This window comes from Gopherus evgoodei, chromosome 3 (assembly GCF_007399415.2).
Source record: "Gopherus evgoodei ecotype Sinaloan lineage chromosome 3, rGopEvg1_v1.p, whole genome shotgun sequence".
Taxonomy (NCBI): Eukaryota; Metazoa; Chordata; order Testudines; family Testudinidae; genus Gopherus; species Gopherus evgoodei.
This window is the reverse complement of record NC_044324.1, coordinates 110,550,176-110,570,587: the sequence shown is the minus strand read 5'-3', so window position 1 is coordinate 110,570,587 and position 20,412 is coordinate 110,550,176. Positions and strand designations below refer to the sequence as shown.

Genomic DNA, 20,412 nt, shown 5'->3' with positions numbered 1-20,412 from the left:
TGCCCCTCTGAGTTGGCAGCAACAAGGGCCGGGTTCAGTATCCAGGGGTTCCGTTTCAATAACACAATGCATAACCGGCTCGAGCCCCCACCCAGTGACCTGGGACACTTACATACCACTCCCTCGGGCACCTCTAGGAGGCAATACGTCCCCACTCACAAGCACGGAGTCTGAGTGTAGCAAAATCCTTTTAATAAAGGAGGGAAACAATGCGGCATCATGTTGGAGAAACACCACAAACAGAATTATAACACAAACCATAAGCAAAAAACCCGCCTCCAAGTACGTTTGGTCATGTCTTTTCCCCCTTAGTGTCTTAAGTCCAATCACCCCAAAGTCCAACAACCCAAAAGTCTCTGTTTCTGGTCAGTGCCACCCCAGAGTTCAAAAGTTTATCTGCAGAGTTTTTCCCCCTCCCACTCCCAGCCTGGGTGGAAATGGGGGGGCGTACACAGGGTGTTAAGGGGCACCCTACGTGGGCTAGGGGCCAACTGCTCCGCCTCTCCATGGAGTTCTGCTGCAGCCTTCACCACGACCAGCTCCACTCCACCAGCAGTGCCACTCCTCCAGCCAACCCTGCAAACTGCTCCACTCCGTTCACTGTTCCGTGGATTGCTCCAACGTGCTGCAAACTGCTCCGCTCTGCCAGCCGCTTAGCAATAGATCTTCAGGCTCCCCCACTAGTTAACACAGCACTCAGTGATCTCAGCTCAGTAAGCTTAGATCTTTTAGTGATTTCAGCTCTTAGTGATTTCAGCGTGTAGTAGGGGAGTCCAGGTGCTGGTGCACCATTGGCCCAACATGAATTCAGCTCAGCAGCCTCTAGATGGATTCCTAATGGATTCAAAATTAGCTGTGCTCTTCAACAGTGGAGAGAGGAGGATGTGCAACTGGTGTTCCAGGCCCTCAAAAGGGGCCCATACCATCAGGTACACACACCAGTCCCCAACCTCTCTCCATTCACTGGGTTTTGGCACCCATATCCCTTGTCTAGCAAGCACCACCCACCTGATGGTGAGACATCTCTGTCACAAAGCAGTCCCACAGTTCCTCATCCACACAACCAGGGTGACAATACTCCATTCCTCCCGCCCCAACAACAAAGAAACTGGGGATCTCAGAGCTGTCAAAACAACCATCCCAGGCTGCCACAGACCACGCCAGGCAGGGTGGGTGTGCCAATGAAAATACCTGAAATTCCCTTCCACACTCCCCACAATTCACCACCAGATGGCAGGACAGAGCCCATCCTGACTCTGCTTACAACAGTATCTCCAAAATCTATCCCTTCCTCTTTAGTGTCCTGGCAGTTTTGTTATAGCACTGTGTTGACTTGCAGCACTATATAGATAAAATCCAAACGAACTTTGTTTTGAAACCACATTTTAGAAATCTAGAGCCAAATTACCAGCTGATGTAAATCGATGTAGCGTGCCCCCCACTCCCTATCGGTGGAGCTATGCTGATTGGCACCAAATGAGCATCTGACACCTAATTTCCATCAGGTAAAAGGGTTCTATTTTGGTTTTTATCTCTCTTGCTCAGTCTCTGATTTTTTTGAGTAAATTTTTCTCAGCCACTTTGTAGGTCAGGAGCTAGGGAATAGTGCCACAATCCTGTCCCATTGAAACCAGTGGGAGTTTTACCATCAACTTCAGTGGGAACAAGATTAGACCCTAAAAGCATTAGTAGATTGTTTTCTCCTCCATTCTATCTAAGTGACAATGTATTTGATCCTAAAATTTTCTTTGCTGTCAAATTTTTTTCATGTGGAAAAAATTCTCTTACTTCTGCTTTGGCCAAGAGAGGAGAAAAATGAAAACATTCAATAGAGGACAGATATGGGGATCCTATGGTGTTCTCTCTTTAAGGCAAGTAAGCTCACTCACCCGTTTTGAGATTCCTGCATTAGGTAAATAAAGTCTAATCCTGTAATCTGTTCTCCTCAGTTTTAAATGTGAGTTGCGCCTGTATAAGGACTGAAGTAACGGGACATTTTGAAATGGGGAATTTTGGGGATGAAATGACAGGCATCACTTTGAAATTCCATACTTTTACTTACTTTTTTGCACTGAGCACATCAAAGGATGAGGACCCTATTGTGCTTGCGCACACAAACCAAGATGGTCTCCACCCCAAAACTCTTACAATCGAATTATAAAACAGAAGACTGGTGAATACAGCACACCAATCGGGTCACAACAAGGTGGTATTGAGTCCATCAGATAAGAAGCTTAATATTGTCTGAAAATATGTAACAATGGAAAAAATAACTTTCATTGTAACAAGAAAACTACCTTAAATTAAGCACAGAATTAATCATTTGAAGTTGTTATAATGATGTCACTAAATAGGAACTGGAATTACAAAAATACAACTTTCATCTCGTACTGAAAGAAATGGCCAAACCAATTTGGCTTGAATGCTGTATAAAAAGTAGATGGGGAAGGGTGAAATGGAGAAGAAACTCCTATTGATTGCTATAGCTAGATTTTATGGTAATAGCATAATTGGAGAACAAAAGATGTTATTCATTTGCTGATTCTCTTCAGCCACTCTTTTGTACAGTACTATGGAAAATCTGTCTGACATGTAATATGTATTTGTTCAAGGCTTGTGTTTTCTATTAAAGTGGAAAATTGAAGAAAATGTCACCTTTAAAAAAAAAAAAAGCCATGATGTGAAACAGAATAAGTAACAGAGTAACAGACCATGGCATAATTTTAGCAAAAATGTACAATCACAAGTGAGAACAAATACTTTGCCTCATGTCTAAGTCTGTTAACCCTTAGGAAACTAATTTAGTGGCTAGGTGGATTTCACATGGGACAGCTAATACCCTAAGGGCTTGGGTGGGCATTAGGAGAAGATGTATTTGTGGAGGGATGGAGACTCTGAAATGGCAGGGATGCAGGTCCAGGTCAGGATTATTGTCTAGAATGAGTTTGGTCTAGCTATGCCAGCACCCTAAACATCAAGCTCCTCTCCCTTGCTCAAACCAGGAAGTAATAAAGGGGTGAGCACGCATCTCTGCAGAAGAGGCCAAGGGAGGGGGAAATGCTAACACAAGGATGTTATGTCATTGCTATAGACTGAGAGGAAAACTACATTGTTAGTCAAAAGGAGGACTTCTTATAGTGAAATCCTTGGTGGGATTCTGTGACACACTCCAGAACCATTTAAAGAGACATTATCAACTAGCTTAAGTCCAAAATACTAATCTATCTTTAAATGTTTATAACAAGTAGGGGATGTCAGCTGGATTCTAAATATCTTTTAGGCCATTTAGTCAATCTCGTTGCGGTCAATAATTCCCCATAGTATATTTTCTATTACTTTGTTCAGTCTAGTTTGAAATGTTCCATTTCTTGTTGTAAAGAAACTCTGCTTCCTTCACCAGATCTATAAATTTAGTCATGTCAGTAGAACCCCAACACTAACCAAATTTAAAGACGGGGGGAGGGAGTCAAAGACGTGAATCATTTGTAAATTAATAAATCTGAATCTCCCAGTGTGACCTTATCTGACCTTTGTCTTGTTAAGATGCCCCTCAGGATAACAACTGTATCTTAACTTCTGTCCTGTATAGTACTTATCAAATAATATATGCTGGCATTTGTGAAAGTGATTAAGGAAGTCAGGCATCTAAATCCCAATGAGACTTGGATGCTTACCTCCTCCTCTTGGCCCCTTTGAAAATCTGCACCATAATGTCACAAGGGGTGAGAATTCTACCATTTCCCTTGGGAAACTACACCATAAACCAATACCTCTCATTAACAAGAAGTTTTCCCTGAAATTCATCTTAAATATTCCCTTTCTCTCATCCCATTACTCATAGCTTATAGTTATACTATTCTATGCTATACCATCCTGAATTATTTTCTATTCTCAATGTATGCATACTTAGATGGTTATCATGTGACTTCTTCTTAGCCATTGCTTAAGCACAATATGTATCTAGTTAGCCCTTTTAATCTTTCCTTTTTAATCAATCCTTCCAGCTGCCTTCTCACTTCTGTAGTTTTTGGGTAAAATTTTCAAAAGAGCCTAAGCCATGTTTTCAAAACCCAATATCTTTCAATGGGACTTAGGCTACTAAAGTAACTTGGGTGCTTTTGGAAATCTAACTTCCTTCTCTGAACTTCTTCCATATTATCATTTTGTAATATTGTCCACAACTGAACACAGTATTCAAGGTGGAATTTTGTAAGTGCTGTATCTAGAGGAGATATCTCCTGCCTGCTCTACCTTAATGGGTTTGAATATATAGCAATATAACACTGGCCCTTTTTATTGTTTTACCTCACTGTAAACTTGTATCTCACTTTTGTTCGTTTTATCCCATTGTGTTTTTTCCCCCTTACTGCTTCTAGTTCAGCTTTTATTTTTTCAACTGGGGAAACTTCTGTACTCTGCAGATAAAATCCATATTCTGTCCTCTCATTTTTGTGCAGCGTTACAATTGACCTGAGAGGGGATAGAAAATGGCCTAAAGATAATACTAGACCGGCAGAAAAATATGAAATTTGAGAGTCTAATTGTTAGTCTGAGTTCCAGCTACTGGAAGTTCCAAATCACAATGAAATTATGGTTTCTCTTGTTTTTATTACATTTTTACACTATACAAGGGCTTCCTGAAATCCACTAGCTCTTTGGAGTCCTTGTTATATTTACAGAATATCTACATTGAGCACATTGAATGCAACTGTTTACGCTTCAGTGGAATTGTACCAGCAGAGAATCTGGCCCCAAGTGTCTCTTCCATGAGCATGGTACCAAATGACAATGGAAATCCTGTCTGAATATACTTTCAGAATACATAATACTAGCCCCAGAAGCCTAAGGAGGCACAGTTTATTTCTCAGCCCTGAAAAGCAGTATTTAAGACTCCTTCAAAGTTGCCGTTTGAGGTGATGTCTACGAGTGGATCTTGTTGACTAATTTATCTCTACGATGATTCAAAGTGATTAACAACACAAACTCCCTTTTTGAGACAAAGTAGTTTTATGGAAGCTTTTATAGTTGAGGGTAGTGTGGAGTGATTTAAAATAGGGTTTGTTTAGTATTTGGATACACATGCTGTTCTCTCTCTCTCTCTCATTCATTCATTACAAAGAGTTAGAGGAAAAATCATGAATACAGGTGATGGGCATCCTTGCCAAACTACAAACAGAAAAAGGTGCATGAAAAAGAAAAAACTTAACTCTCTAGCTTGCTTGTTTTTGGAGCATAAGAGTTGGGCCTACAGTTCGGGGGAACAACAACATTAGCCTGTGGTAATTTTAGTCTCCTCCTTCCTAGACGAAGGAGGGACTGTAGCCCTTCTTGAGGATCACACTTTCTTTGGCATTTTCTGGGACTTATAGGGTTACAAGTGTAGTCTGCTCCTCAACTTGATACCTCTGGAGATCTTCCAGGCAATTCAAGTGTTCTCTGGTTTCATTCCCCAATAACATGGTCCAGTCTATGTTGAATGGAGGCAAGCCTGACCTTTGGTCAGTCTGGGAATTCCTGTCTCTTAGTGGTAGTTATGTAACCACATACATCACTAGACTGCAACAGATGTCCTTCTGAACACGTGAAAAACATAGGATTAGCAGATGACTCCACAGATGTGGTTTCAGACCCTCCTCTCTCTGTCAGAGTACAGTAGGTTAAGTTTCTTTAGGTTAGGTTTCTTACGTTCTAGATGTGATCAACGTCCAGATAACTATTTTGGTCTTTTACTTTCCACATTCTTTCACTTATCCATATTTTATTCTCTTAACATTTCTTAAAATATTCTGGGATTTTTATTGGCAAAGAATTTGGCAAGTAACAATTTTACTTAATGTGATCAGGCGAAGGTTCATGTCTGAGGGGAAAGAGCTGTTCTAGAAGCTATTAATATAAATCTCACATAAGCTAAAGAACAATTAAAGTTTACACAACCTAAAGAAAATGGAAATGTATTCTAGCACAGTGCTGGAAGCAACATGGGAAGTGCCCCAATGGCCTGAGAAAGAGGCGTCTTACTGTTATATCAGAGTGAAAATAAAATTCTAGGATTAGGGATTTCCATTATCAGATGGATAGGGACCAGAAGATATCTGTCTAGAGCATTCACTGACAATATAACAGGACTCTAACCAGAGATAATCAAGACTATCCGATTATAGTTTGGGATAATGAATAAGCAAAGTTATATTATAATTTTACTTTATTTAGCTGTGTATTGGAGTACAATAAGCAGCATTTCTTTAAGATTATAATAGCCACCCCCACCTAGTCTTACTTCTGTTACAATACTAACATAACTAAGGTTGTATTTGAATCACGTTAATAAATGAATTAGTAGCTTTAAAGAGAAAAAGTTGCAGGTCTATATGCAGTATATTTAGTGGGAGCATAAAATCATGTTGATTATGAGCAACAGTGTCTAGCTTGTACATTTGTTTCAGTCCATTTTTTAAATCTAAATAAAATACTATCCCCTTTCTAAATAGTAATACAGAACAGTTATTGAAGTTACTCTCTGGTTTTGAGTTGCCAAAAATTAGTTCTATTTAAGCAAGTTTAGTCTTTGTAAATGTCTTACTTTCCCCTCCCCTTCCAGCAATTGGGGCAGACCTGAGAGGTATGAGAGGATCTGGGATCTCAACAAATCAACAATTACTGGAAGAAAACAGTATGAATATCTATCTTTGTCTCAGCTCAGATATGCTCTCTTCTTGATTTAAAGACCTATGTTGGAAGACTCTTGCCAGAGCAGTAGGTAGCAGAATGCTAGTCTGGCTCCAAACAAACCTTCTCTCCCCATGCCTCCTGGAAGATCCTATCTTATTTGTAAAGAGGATGCCAGACTAGCCTGACAAACATTGGCCTCCCATCTGAAGCAATATCACTGCTATTTATAGAAGTAGTGCTAGTAAACAGGGTAGTTGATATTTTCATCTATCTTCCTGCAGCCTTGCCACTTGACTGACCAGATACTCTGTTAGTGTAAATCAGCACAGTTCTATTGACTTCAGTAGACCTATTCCAATTTACAGCAGCTGAAGGTCTGGCCTGACAATTCCACCATTGTTTGAGTCTCACCACAGTGGGTTTTACTTGCAAGTCAGAATTTTAAAATGTGGCTAACTTGCTTTGGTGAAAGCTGCTTTTCCTACATGTTTCAAGCACTAAATGAAATTCAGTATCATTGTTATTACACTTCACAGTACACCTATAAAACACGTTGGAGATTTCTGAGATTGTATCACTAATAGAAAAGTACCATTTTTACAGTATGGAAATAAATGTGTGGGTAAAAGAAATCATGACACTGTTAATAGACACTGCAAGGAATCAATGTTTAAATTATGTTCCCAATTGACAGAGATCTATAGTTAACGAGGAGTTTTTTCCCCTTTTTAGGAAGGAAAAAAGCTACTATCCACTACATTTTGTCTAAAAAGCAATTTTAGTTTTTAATTCAAGTATTTTATTGTATATTTGTTTATTTTTTAGGTTTACAAAACCTAACTAATTGGAAGTAGAGTTAACCTACTTTGGGAGTTTTGCCAGCGCAAGAATGAAGGACTGAAAGACTTGGCCCTGTGTCAGGCATTATTCACCATACAGTGATTTGTGCTAAAATGCTTTTTTAAACATTTTTATTTTCTGAATATCATCAATCACAACTTAAGTGCTCTCTTCAGCTCTACTATACCTCGGTAACTGCTGGCCTACAGAAACACCCAGAGCTGCTTGAACTATGTTATTACAGGGTTTCCTCCTATTCTGAGGTAGTATATGGCTCTTGGAAGCAGCCATGTAATTCTGAAACAATCATTAGGCAGTTGCGCAAGTTTTTCGTCTTCCTTGACTATCCCAAGGACCCCATGTATTACTTGTGGCTGCAATCTCCAGTGCCATTTTGGATCTACTGTAATCTAGAATAAGGAAACAATCTGTGATGGACAATTTATAACTGATGTACAAATAACTTAACAAAGCACACATCCTGTTCTTATTGAAGCCAAGAAGAGTTTTGTCACTGACTTCAGTAGGAACAGAGGCAGACCCAACAAAGAGAAGCAAAGAAGAAATCTATACAATGAGCTATTTTTCTTTCTGAATTTGCCCTTTCACTGAAATGGCTCTTTGAGTGAAATACCTAGTAAAATCAATGAACAAAACCCTCAGCTAATAAAACTCTTGGAAATCCCTGCATGTAGTCTAGTTTCTAATGCATCAATTGTACAAAATGGATTGACTGGCCTTGTAACAGTAGGCTAAAAAGTAACCCGGTAGTGTTTCAAATAGAGAATACAAAGCAGAATAATGAGAGAGAGAGAGAGAGAATTCAGTACACCATTCTGGCACAAACTTATGTAAAGTTTAACTTTTTTTTATTGTATTAAAATACTAGCTTCATCTCTATAAAGATCGTCTTATTTCTCCTTGGATACAGTTTTTATTGTTTCCATTTGCCAATATTATACCAACACTGGCAGTATTTGACCACCATCCCCTAGCGTGCCTCCTCTCTGACCAGGTGAAACTACAGGGTTAAACAAATAGTACAGTACCTATCTGCCTATTCAGTCACTGGCCTCAATGATAAACCTGACAAATGTGCCCATCAATGCCAACAGTGGTGACTTCTGTGGAGATTAGTCAACTGGGAACAAATCACTTCTCATAGGCCATCTGTCATAAACAGATAGCTAAGGGTTAATGTCTCTTTCACCTGGAAAGGAGTAACCTGAAACACCTGACCAGAGGACCAATCAGGAAACAAGACTTTTTCAAATCTGGGTGGAGAGAAGTTTTGGATGTGAGTTCTTTGTTCTTTGTCTTGTGTCTGTACCCTCTCGGCTATGAGAGTGATTTTTCTATCTCCAGCTTTCTAATCTTCTGTTTCCAAGTTGTAAGTACAAAGATAGTAAGACAATAAGGTTTATATTGTTTTCTTTTGTATTTACATGTGTATAGTTGCTGGAATGTGTTAAATTGTATTCTTTTTGGATAAGGCTGTTTATTCATTTTTTTCTTTTAAGCAAATGACCCTGTATTTGTCACCTTAATACAGAGAGACCATTTTTATGTCCTTTTCTTTCTTTTTTTTATAAAGCCTGCTTTTTAAGACTTGTTGGAGTTTTTTCTTTAGTGGGGACTCCAGGGAATTGAGTCTGCAGCTCACCAGGGAATTGGTGGGAGGAAGAAGTCAGGGGGAAAATCTCTTTGTGTTAGATTTACTAACCTGACTTTGCATACCCTCTGGGTGAGGGGGGAAGTACTTGTGTTTCCAGGACTGGAAACAGGGAGGGTGGAGTCCCTCTGTTTAGATTCACGGAGCTTGCTTCTGTATATCTCTCCAGGAACCCAGGGAGGGAACACCCAGAGGGGAGAAGGGAAATGGTTTATTCCCCTTTGTTGTGAGACTCAAGGAATCTGAGTCTGGGGGTCCCCCAGGGAAAGTTTTGGGGAGACAACAGTGCGCCAGGCACTGTATAGATTCCTGGCTGGTGGCAGCTTTACCAGGTCCAAGCTGGTAACTAAGCTTGGAGGTTTTCATGCTAACACCCATATTTTGGACGCTAAGGTCCAGATCTGGGAAAAATGTTATGACACCATCAAATAGCCTTCAGTTATAAATCGAACCAATTTTAATCTGCTCTCTCCCTTTGTTGGATGAAAAAGGACATCATTAAGTTATCCACTGCAGCTTTAACACCATGACTAGAATGCTGAAAAATCTGCTCTGTCAAACTGTTACACGGATTTATACTTATTTTAGTATAGAAACCTATAATCGGGCTACTTAGTGGCTTTCCCAGCAGAAGGAAGGCATAAATGCACACTAATTGTTTTACTTTTACTGCAGAAAAAGATGTGCAGACTTACAGATACTAGGATAATGCTCATGATATGTAAGCATGATAAATGTTTTGGTATCTTGGAATGCCGACAATGAAAACTCTATCACTTCATTTTATGGGGCAGCAATAAGAATAATTCTATTGATCATTTGTCTATAGAATAAATAGAGTGGTAACAGGAATAATTAATAGCTATTTCAATCCACTAAGTATATTATACCTAGAACAGAGATTGTGACTCTCTGATGTGCTGAGTGCATTTAGCTCCCGTAGGAATCAGCGGACCAGATTCACTGGAGCTGCTGCAGAAAAGTAGAAATTACCTCTTTCGGCTCTGGTAAGAACTTTTTCATTGCAAGGGGATTTTCCCCAATGGAGGACACAGAGTGTTTCTATTGCTGCCCTCACTTAATGTTCCCACAGGGGAGGACAGCTTTACAACCCGTACTCCACATGAATAGAGGCTGCTGAGGGGATGCATTGACTCAGCCATCCAAGCCAGTGTTGTCCAGTCCTCATGAGATACTGCCACCCCTCCCCAACGCATAGAAGGCTGCGGCCACTTGCCATCATAAACTTTCCCATTCCCCCTTAGAAGCCCTCTGCAGGGTTTTAGCTGGTGGAAGTCACTGTAAATCATGTGTGGATGTGGCTCATCAGGTGTTGAGGCTGCTCGGCACCTTTACTAATGTTTGAGATTGAATAATCATTAAACTCTGTGATTTCCCTGGGGAAGGTGCTATACAGCAATGCAAATTGTTGTTAGATTGTTGTAAAGAGCATTCTCACAAGGATAGCTATAATTGTGAATCCAGAGTGGAGGTTCTGTTAGATGTATAATGCAAACCCCAACCACCAAAGCAAATGGTTATATATAGTTTTGACTTGCTAGTGAATCTATAATTTTCGCTAATCTATAGCTGCTCTTTTAAATCAGTCACAAGAGGGTCAAACTAGGGTGACCAGACAGCAAGTGTGAAAAATCGGGACAGGGGTCATGGGTAATAGGAGCCTATATAAGAAAAAGACCCCAAAATCAGGACTGTTTCTCTCTAAAATTGGGACATCTGGTCACCCTAGGTCAAACAAAAATCTACTTCCAATTTTCCAAAAGTCCAATTTTCCAAAAGTCCAACGAACTTCCAATTTTCCTTTGTCCATTTTGGAATAAATAGTCAGGAGTGCCCTTAAATAAATATATAATATAAACACTGCTGTTTTTGCCATCAGTAAAATAACCTGACAGTAAGACAATCAAATATGTCTCAACTCACCCAGTAGTTCCATAGGTTGTAGTTATACAGCTAAAACATCCTGCCAGTGATGTGGAGAGGTGCCTAATATTTGCAATCCTATTAATCTGCTGGAACATAACGTAAACTGTTGTATAACTGATCTTATTTTGCATTGCTACCCTATTTACCTTTAAAACCAATATTCATGCAATAGCATCATGTAGCCCAATTTTTAAGTGTTACAGAACTGTCTGAATCAAAACCAATAACTTGATTCAAAATCTTTATTCACAAAACCATTTTGTTACAAATACAAAATCTAGTTAAAGGAACAAACAACATTTCAATGTTACACACTGTCCAAGCTGTATGGATAATTCTGACTTCTGCCCTCTTCATCTAAAAAAAAATAAAAATCAGTCACCAGCAATTTTACCCTAGCCAAATCTCAGGGCTTCTGCTTCATCTTTGCAGAAAGATCTTTCATTTGTTTTCAGCATTGTAAATCACACACTTCTGCATCTTATCCAACTTGGGCTCTACCCTCTCCTAGCGATGGTTCTGTCTCTTTGGCCATTCCTTCAGTATCTCTCTTTGACAGTTATTCCTATTCTTCCTCTATTCCCACTGCAGCATTGCCATCCCTAAACACATAATATATGTTGGATTCTTTTTTAAGTCAGCACTTGGTTCATATTTTTCAGCTTTTCTCCACAATCATGAGTGCTAGAAAATAAAAAAAAGAAAGCTGAGAGTCTGATGTAATCACCTCTGTCCAGAAGTTGGGCTTCAGATTCCAAATAAAATATTGCAATGCTCAAAACAAATTTGTGAGAGTTGGCAACTGTCTGTCTCAGGGACTATCCTGAGACACTTTCTGTTCACCTCTTCTCTGTGAGAGTTCATCTGTTTTAATGGCTTCAAATACCTTCACTGCACATACAACTCCAAGCTAGGCATCCACTACAGATTTGTCTCCATGCAGCCCATCCCACCCTGTCTCTTCAACTTCTCCTTCTTGCTGACTCACTATTAACTCAAGCTTAACATGGCTCCAACAGAGCTCATCTTCTCTCTTGAATCTCAACTCTTCCCACAAATCTTTCATTGTCAACAACAACAACGGTCTTTGCTTTCATCCAGGTCCATTACCTCTGGGTCACTTTTGACAGCCCACGGTCAGTCCTGAGAATGGATGTAGGAGCAAATTTGGGAAATTAGATGTAGGCCAAAGTAGAGCTGTGGAGTAAAAACAAGGACCTTGGATCTGCTGCTGAAAATTCATGGAATAGGATTTTTGTTTTGGCCTTGATGAAATAATTTCAATGTCTATTATTTCTTTCCTTCTACTGATCCCAGAGCTCTTTACAAGCATCTATGAATTCAGCCTCACATCATCCTTGAGTGTGGGAGGAGGCCAGAGAAGTAAGAAGCTGCCGAATGTGTCAGGGGATGGGTGTATTGTGATTTCAACATCTTAATTTACACTGGTTTTACATGCAACTTTGGGGATTTTGATCCTGGATTTGAAATTGATTCAAGGCCCAAATGATTGAGTCTCATCTCCAATAGATATGTACTGACTTCCCAAAATCAGCGCATAGTTTGTTACAATTGGGCAATTTTTGCCCAGGCCTGAAAGAGCAGATGTGTAATTGGTCAGGATTGAGATTAATTGAAATGACTGTATGTGAAAGCTTGTATGGCTCTTGTTCACATTATACCTGCCCCCAGGCACTATGTTCATTCTCTTACTTTCACAAGTATTTGCATTTATCAAATTCAATGAGCACTAACTTCCCCATAAGTAATAGTTGTTCTTTAAAACGCAAGTGAGCAACATATTAACTGTTTTATTCAGTTAAATCAAAATTGCTGTTCACTGCCACTCTCTTAAATTACACCTTTTTCAGCATTCAAGCACTTTTCATACTCTACTTTGACTTGACCTGTTGTGTTTCAAACCAGCAGCTGTGTGACCCAGTAATTCTTTTTATATATTCACTATTTACAGTCCTCTTCCACAATTCTATGCTTTCCCAACAGATACCCATACCCTTGGTTTTACAGTTGGAGTTGGGTGGCAGTAGGGCCAACAGATACCTATGGGGCAGAATAAACTGTAAAAAAGGAGATGGATCTTTATAAATGCAGCACATTTCATACAATTACATCTTTGCCAAATTAATGTGGAATTCAGGGGAGTGATAAGAGGGCTATTGGCTCCCTCAGTCCAGACAATAAGCCTCTGAGATAAGTGTTTAGATAAGTGTAAGCAGCTCTAGCACTGAGATACTTTGGCTAAAATATAAATAAATACATAAAAATGTCAAGTATCAGAGGGGTAGCCATCTTAGTCTGGATCTGTAAAAGCAGCAAAGAATCCTGTGGCACCTTATAGACTAACAGACATTTTGGAGCATGAGCTTTCGTGGGTGAATACCCACTTCGTCAGATGCATCTGACGAAGTGGGTATTCACCCACGAAAGCTCATGCTCCAAAACGTCTGTTAGTCTTTAAGGTGCCACAGGATTCCTTGCTGCTTTTACATAAAAATATAGTGCACACACATACACACTCTAGGCCAAATTCATACCTAGCATAAATGGACAGAAGTCCATTAGATACAGTGAGTTGTGCTGGTTACCCCAATGATTCTTTTGGCCCCAAGTGTCCACAGTGATTGATTCTAATGCCCAAACAGATAATGGGACAAGGAAATAGGACAGCATGTTCAATTCTGACATGAGCAAACGTAGACAATGTCTAGCTCCTATGAAAAAAATATCATAGGGAACCTCTTAATTTGAGATGGGGGGGGTGTATTATGAAAGCAACCTTATTAGTGCTAAGAAAAGCCTCATTGTGAAAGCCTTCTTTATCAAATTGAGAAAATAAACAGTGTCCAATAGCTTGGCTATTGTACTGCTTTATAAAACTAAAGTATAATTTCTGTTCAGAATACACAGGTTAAAGGCTGCATCTGTAGTAAGGTGCTTTGTGTAGGCTCTTTTGGGATATATATATACTACCACTTTCATAGGTCTCTCTTTAAACTTACTAGGCCAAATTTTGCACCTGTTGCAACCCCACTGACTTCAGTGGGCTGTAAACAGATGCAATCAAGAATTTGACTCACTGTTTTTTCTTTTTAAATTTTCCAGCACTTTCCATCCCATTACATTTAGGAAAAAAATTCATAATAACTCTCAATTTATTTAATCTGTAAAATGATTATTCTCACTCATCAAAACAACTTTTCTTTCAACCTCAGCAGAGCTCTAGGCAACTCCAATGCAAGCCTAGAACAAGTACCATATGGTCTTACACATATATCTTGTAAGGGAGAAACACTGCTTCCTGCTCTGTGCGTGGAGAAGGCTCTCTGGTAATAGAATCAGAGTGGGTATGCTACACAAACAAGGGCAGGATTTTGGGAGGCCACATAGAGTTTGTGTACCTCTGCACAGATCCCAGCTTCACAGGGGCTCCCTGCATGAGGCTGGAGGAGGGGCATGGGCCAGAATGATCTGCCACTACATAGCCTTTTCTGGTACTTCCCCTGCAGAGCTTAGTTACTCCAGCCATGGAGTTCACTGCAGCCTTAGACTACAATAGCTCTGTTCTATGGCCTGTGGCAAAGAGTGGAGAAGCAGACAATTTTTTCCCTTGCTTCTCTCAGCAGAGTTCCTAAGCACTGAGCTCAGTTGTACAAGGTAGGTTCTGGAGAGAAGATTTGCCCTTAAGTATGGCAAGGAAATTCATTCACTCAGAACCCCCACAGTGAGGCAAATTAAGCTTTGTTATAGCAGTGCTACAGCACTCACTCCACTGTGATGGGATGTAACTGAGTATAATATTTGGCCCAATGTGTAACAAACCTGGGTTTACATTTTTTTTGCTGAGGGTTTGCAAAGAGAAACATTAGCCCTCATGCAGGCGAGAGCTGCAGCTGGATGGAACAATTAAGCAGGTGGTATGCAAACTTCCCCACAAATCCTTAATAATGTGTCTTGTCTTTGATCAGCCAACATCCAGAGCTGTTTCAGTCCATGGAATCTCCTGAGCACTGATTTCCAGGAGTGCTAATTTTTTCAGTGGCTTTATCTTGTGGATTAAGCCCTTGGTTAATGCCAAAGTCATTCAGAACTGGCCTAAATTAGATTTAAATCAAAATCTCTAGAGTAAAAAATATTTCAGTGAGCTACCTACGCTCCTATTAGTGAGGCACATTTATTCACCATATTCAAGTTAAGGAACTACAATTGAAGGAATCTTATAACCAAGTGGTAATTGTTTTGGGTTTTTTTATTCGCAATTTGGTGTGGAGTTGTAATTCAGTATTTACCATAAATCCTTGTCTCTAAAGTGCCCTGTGTTTCTATATAGAACCATTACATGAGTATGACTTCCACCTCAGTATTGTTTGCTGTGCAAGGTAGTTTACTGGGAATGCAAAGCCCTGTTTAATTTCCCCTACACAATTCTTTGAAGAGGCCACCACCATGATGGAATGCCAGAAGCATGAAAATGGATTTGAAAGCCATTTTCCTTATGTCATTTCCCTGCTGAGCTTTAAATATCCTGTTTGATTGTGATATAGCTATACTGAATGCACTACCATATACAGCACTTCTGGTCAATCAGTGGGAGGAAGAACTGCATGCAGTAGAGCAGACTCAGTGAAGTAATGGGACACGTGAATCAGTGCCAGCAGATAGCAGGAAGCATAGGAAGGTCCTTTCTTTTTCTTTCTCTCTTTGACAGAGAGATGGTGGCCTAAGGTAAAAGCTTATAGATGGGAGTTCTCTCCTTCAGCTCCAACCAAATCTTCTACCTTCAAATGCTTTTACTGACTTCCCCTCTCTTTCTAAAATGTTTTTGAGTCCCTCACCTTGACCTTCAAAGATCTGCAAAACTCTGACTCTATCTATGTTGCTGCTTCTCAATCTCCTCGAAAACTATCCTCTCATTCCTTACTCATCTCCTCCTCCTATCTAATTGCTCCCCATGTCTCCTCCTCCCACTCCCAGGGCTTGTCTGTATGGCAAGATAGCAGGGTGCCATGCGCTAAATCGCCATTTCAACAAGCCCTCATTTCTGTGCTGCTCTCTGCTACTTTGTTCCTCTCAGTACCACATGCCAAGTGCGCCCTCTCTTCTCTTCAAGCCATCCTACACTGTCCTTTGCCAATCGACTCTCCTGAACTGTCACCTTGTATTTGTCTGTTAGACTGCAAGCTGTTTGAGGCTGTATATTGCTAAATGCTATTTCCATCATTATTCACAGCACTATATAATAAGCATGGTGCCTGGAGGAGAAAGTCAGAAGAGGGATGGGAAGAGAGTGAGGTAGAGAAGCATGCAGGTGCGGATGGGAGGCACCTTGGAAGAATCCATTGCTTTTTTCTGTCTTAGTTAAGAACTTCTAGTTGTTGCCTGGCTCTGCCTATTTTGTAAGTTAGAGATGAGCTAATTACTGGAGTTGGAACCTGTTAGCTTACAGCTTTTTCAGATGAAGGAATAGTGTAGAGGATACAGAAAAAGTTTTGAAACAGATTTAAAGTCTGCCTTGCTGGTTTTTTACATGGAATGTATAATATCATCCTTTCCCTCCTATATAAAATACAAAATATTTCAAAGCAGACACCTTGCATTCTTGAGTAGTCAGTTTGAATGACATCCGAGTCTATTGCATTATTGGTGTAGAGTTTTGTTTTCTAACTGATGGAGGTTTTAGTTTTTATCCATGCCTGGACAGCTTCCTGAGGAACAAGGAGCAGGAAATATAAACCAGATGCAGAAAATAGGATTCCCTGGCCCAGAGTTCATGAATTACATGGGCCTAGCTAAAAATGAATTCAGACACAAAGTGACAGAAATTTGGATTTTCTGACAGAAGGGGTGGGAATGTTTCACTGAGTAGCAAGTCAAAAGTAAATATTTCATTGTGTAACCAAGCTTAAGGAAAGCATCATATTCATCACAAATTTTAAAACCCCAGCATTCCAGACAAGTTAGCTAATTTGATTCAATGCACAGGAGGATGAGAAAATCAAATACACTTATTTCTGATTCAACTTATATTTACCAGGCTACAAACAGAAATAGAAATATGCCTGACTGTCATTCTAAACACACTGAGGATGATTCTGCTTGCTGAGATGCAGTGAAACTATTCCATCACTTGGTCATCTTAAAATTCCATATCTGAATGACATCATAAAGGACAAAAGAACTGATGATTCCTGTGTCCTCTTTCAACCACTCTAACAACAAAATCTTTCCTGGTACATATTGCTAATGAGTGTTACCTTAAATGTGTTAGCTTTCAATATCAACATGCTCCCCGTCTCTTACTGTACATCTGATAAGTTTTTAAACTGTTGTTATAAAGCACTGTTTATGATATTTACCCTGAGTGGATCTGCTAATAGAAATGAGCTTGCCAGAATGATGAGAGAGAAAATCAGACACAAGGGGTTTTTCTGGTTTTTATTTGTTACCCAAATAAAAAAATCAACTTAGTGTAAATACATATTTATCGACTAGCCTCCACCTACCCCTACCCAGACTCTGCAAGTGGTTCCTTTAATTAAAAAAATCAAGAGATAATTCTGTCTGCTTTCCCTAGCTGTACACTCAATCTAAAATAGCAGCACACAGTCACAAGCATATCGTATTGCATAAAACAGTCACACTTACTGATTTTTTCCTCATTTCTTGAGAAAGGAAAGCAACAGAGCTGGCCCATGGCACCTACTGCTTTATTTTCTTCTTCGTCCTCTGTGTGTGCACCCGAAACACAGACTGTAGGTCAGTCTACAGTCTGTGAAGAAACTGTTTATTCTGCTCACAGAGAGAAGGGGAGGGGAAAAGAGCGAGAGAAAAGGGAAGGGAGCTGGAAGCTATGGTGAACCAAAAGGCTCCACCTCTTTATCCTGGTGCCTCATGTAATTGCTTTAGGACTGACAGTGAAGGGTGGGAGAGAGAAAGTTACTTTTGCCATATGCTCTTATAACTATGATGCAACTTATCATAAACAAAAATGCTGCACACGTCATACTTTTCTTGCATGTGTCTTCAGAGAAGTGAAAAAGGAATTGTTGCTATTTAAAATATAGGTATTGTAGCTATTTCAAAAAAGAAAATTAATCAATCATAGCTATACCCTCTCCTTTGCCTTCGCTCGCCAAATATTATGCTGAGAAAAGGTAGAAAAATAACCAATTTAGAAATTAACTGGCTTTGTGTTTTCTCCCTTGGACATAGAAATGAGGGTCATAGGAGTTAGAGATGGAAAAAGACCTTTTAAGTCATAGTTTTCAACCTTAGGGCAGAGAGTCAGTCCCTAGAAAAAGGCAGCATCTAATATTATTCAGTGCACGCAATTCAGTGGGAATTTGACACTGACTTCAATGGAATCAGGATCAGGTTCTTTGCTATAGCCAAAAAGTGAGATTTAACATACATTTTGCATATGGTATACATTACATGGTATATAGATTTTAAAACAGTAAGTCCATTTTAGACTTTAATGCATGCAAATATTTGCAAAAAGAGTTAGTGGAGATTGCGTAGGGGATTTATTATTCTTTGGTTTGTCTATTTTATGTCTGATGAGAAAACACCCTTTTAAACACAGCCCTCTTGGTTCCATCATTTGAAATATCCCAGCATTCATAAATATTGTGGAATTAAATAAGAAGGACCTTAATTACTGAAACCCATAACCGTGCTACCAGTTCTTAAAGCTCCCTGAAGTGTGGTGGGAAGGGGTGGGGGGGTGAGGGTTATCTAATTTCTAGTACCACTCTGACAGCAGTCAGTCTTTTCCTGAATGGTAACATTTTCTTTAGTCAGAAAAAGGTTCTACTCTGATGCCAGCAGGCAAACTCTTCCCAGTGTAGGACCTGATTTTGCACACTGCTGAGGTTTAACTCCTGTAAAATGAGAGAGATCCAGCTCCTACTGCATATAAGAGAGAACATGAAACCAGTGGGACATATGCCTAAGTAAGGAATGTATTAACACCTGGGATGAATTTAGTGTATAGTTGTTTCTTACCATACCAGTTAAGTAACTCATAAGAATTAACTGAAGTTTTTAAATGATCTGTTTTAAAAGAAAACTCAGCTATTGCCATATGGCATTTTGTAAGAGTAACAAGAAAGATGTATTTTCTAGATAACAGCAATTTGATCAGTGATAAAAATAATCTGTGCTGAGAATTTCTAGGGATCCATACCAGTCTACTATTGGAATAATGGAATTAAGTTTTTTTCCCGTTTTAAGAAACACATAAATGCCATAAAACTAATGCCTAACATAAATGAAAAATCTGCAGCAAAGCCATGTAGACCAAACTAGGGATTCATATGAATATTTTGTATTCCCTGTAGAGAGAGTTAACATATTTGTGCAGAACAAGTATAATGTGTGTAAAGCAAATATTATGTCTGGTATGCACCATTCCAGATGAAAAGTGAATTGTCTTTGAGTTGAGTAATACTTCTTGGTCTTGGAATTGTAGTCAGCTTTTCAGTTTAACTATTTTTACCATTTTGCATGTTTATTACTCTGCCAATAAATTAATAGTTCCTATATAAAAACAAGGAGTCCAGTGGCACCTTAAAGACTAACAGATTTATTTGGGCATAAGCTTTTGTGGGTAAAAAACCTCACTTCTTCAGATGCATGGAATGAAAATTACAGATACAGGCATTATATAATGACACAGGAAGAGAAGGGAGTTACCTCACAAGTGGAGAACAAGTGTGCCCAAATAAATCTGTTAGTCTTTAAGGTGCCACTGGACTCCTTGTTGTTTTTGTGGATACAGACTAACACGGCTACCCCCTGATACTGTTCCTATATGAATTCCTTTCTTCCAATATCAGCAACAAAAGAAAGCAGAGAGATCCATGAGGTTTTAAAATAATCATAGCAGGTATTAAGTTGTGTTAATAGAGATTCATCTCAGTTTGGGAATTAAAAATGTCTTATTTAATCAGATACTGTCAGCCTAATCAGAAGAAAAGGAAAAACACATGATCCATATTCTACAGCATGAGTGAAATAAACATGAATACTAATACACAATTACAGGGCAAAAGTGAAACCAGTCATCAAAGCAAGAGAGACACTAATGTTAAGTGTACCAGTCTCATTCATCCTCTACAGGGCCAAAAAAGACAACATGCAATATTTCATGCACAAGCGAAAACAAATATTCCTAATCAAGAAAACTAACTAAGAAAACAGTAATGTTTGAAATAACACAGACAATGGAAATATATTTTTCAGTTGTGCTCTGCAACCAACTG

General features: G+C 39.3%; 1 protein-coding gene across 6 annotated transcripts in view; it reads right to left on the bottom strand.

Annotated features, from left to right (window-relative positions):
* The window catches only part of AKAP7 (A-kinase anchoring protein 7), a 147,609-nt gene that overhangs the window by 10,685 nt on the left and 116,512 nt on the right, over positions 1-20,412 (bottom strand). For 2 of the 6 annotated variants that reach the window (XM_030556300.1, XM_030556299.1), the window contains exon 8: positions 17,792-17,884. The exons of 2 other annotated variants lie outside the window; for them this stretch is intronic. In XM_030556300.1, coding sequence (XP_030412160.1) covers positions 17,792-17,884 — 93 coding nt within the window. Of the gene's footprint in view, positions 1-11,843; positions 12,326-17,791; positions 18,055-20,412 lie in introns of those variants that run through there. 2 more of the 6 variants (XM_030556309.1, XM_030556305.1) reach the window with 2 other exon arrangements.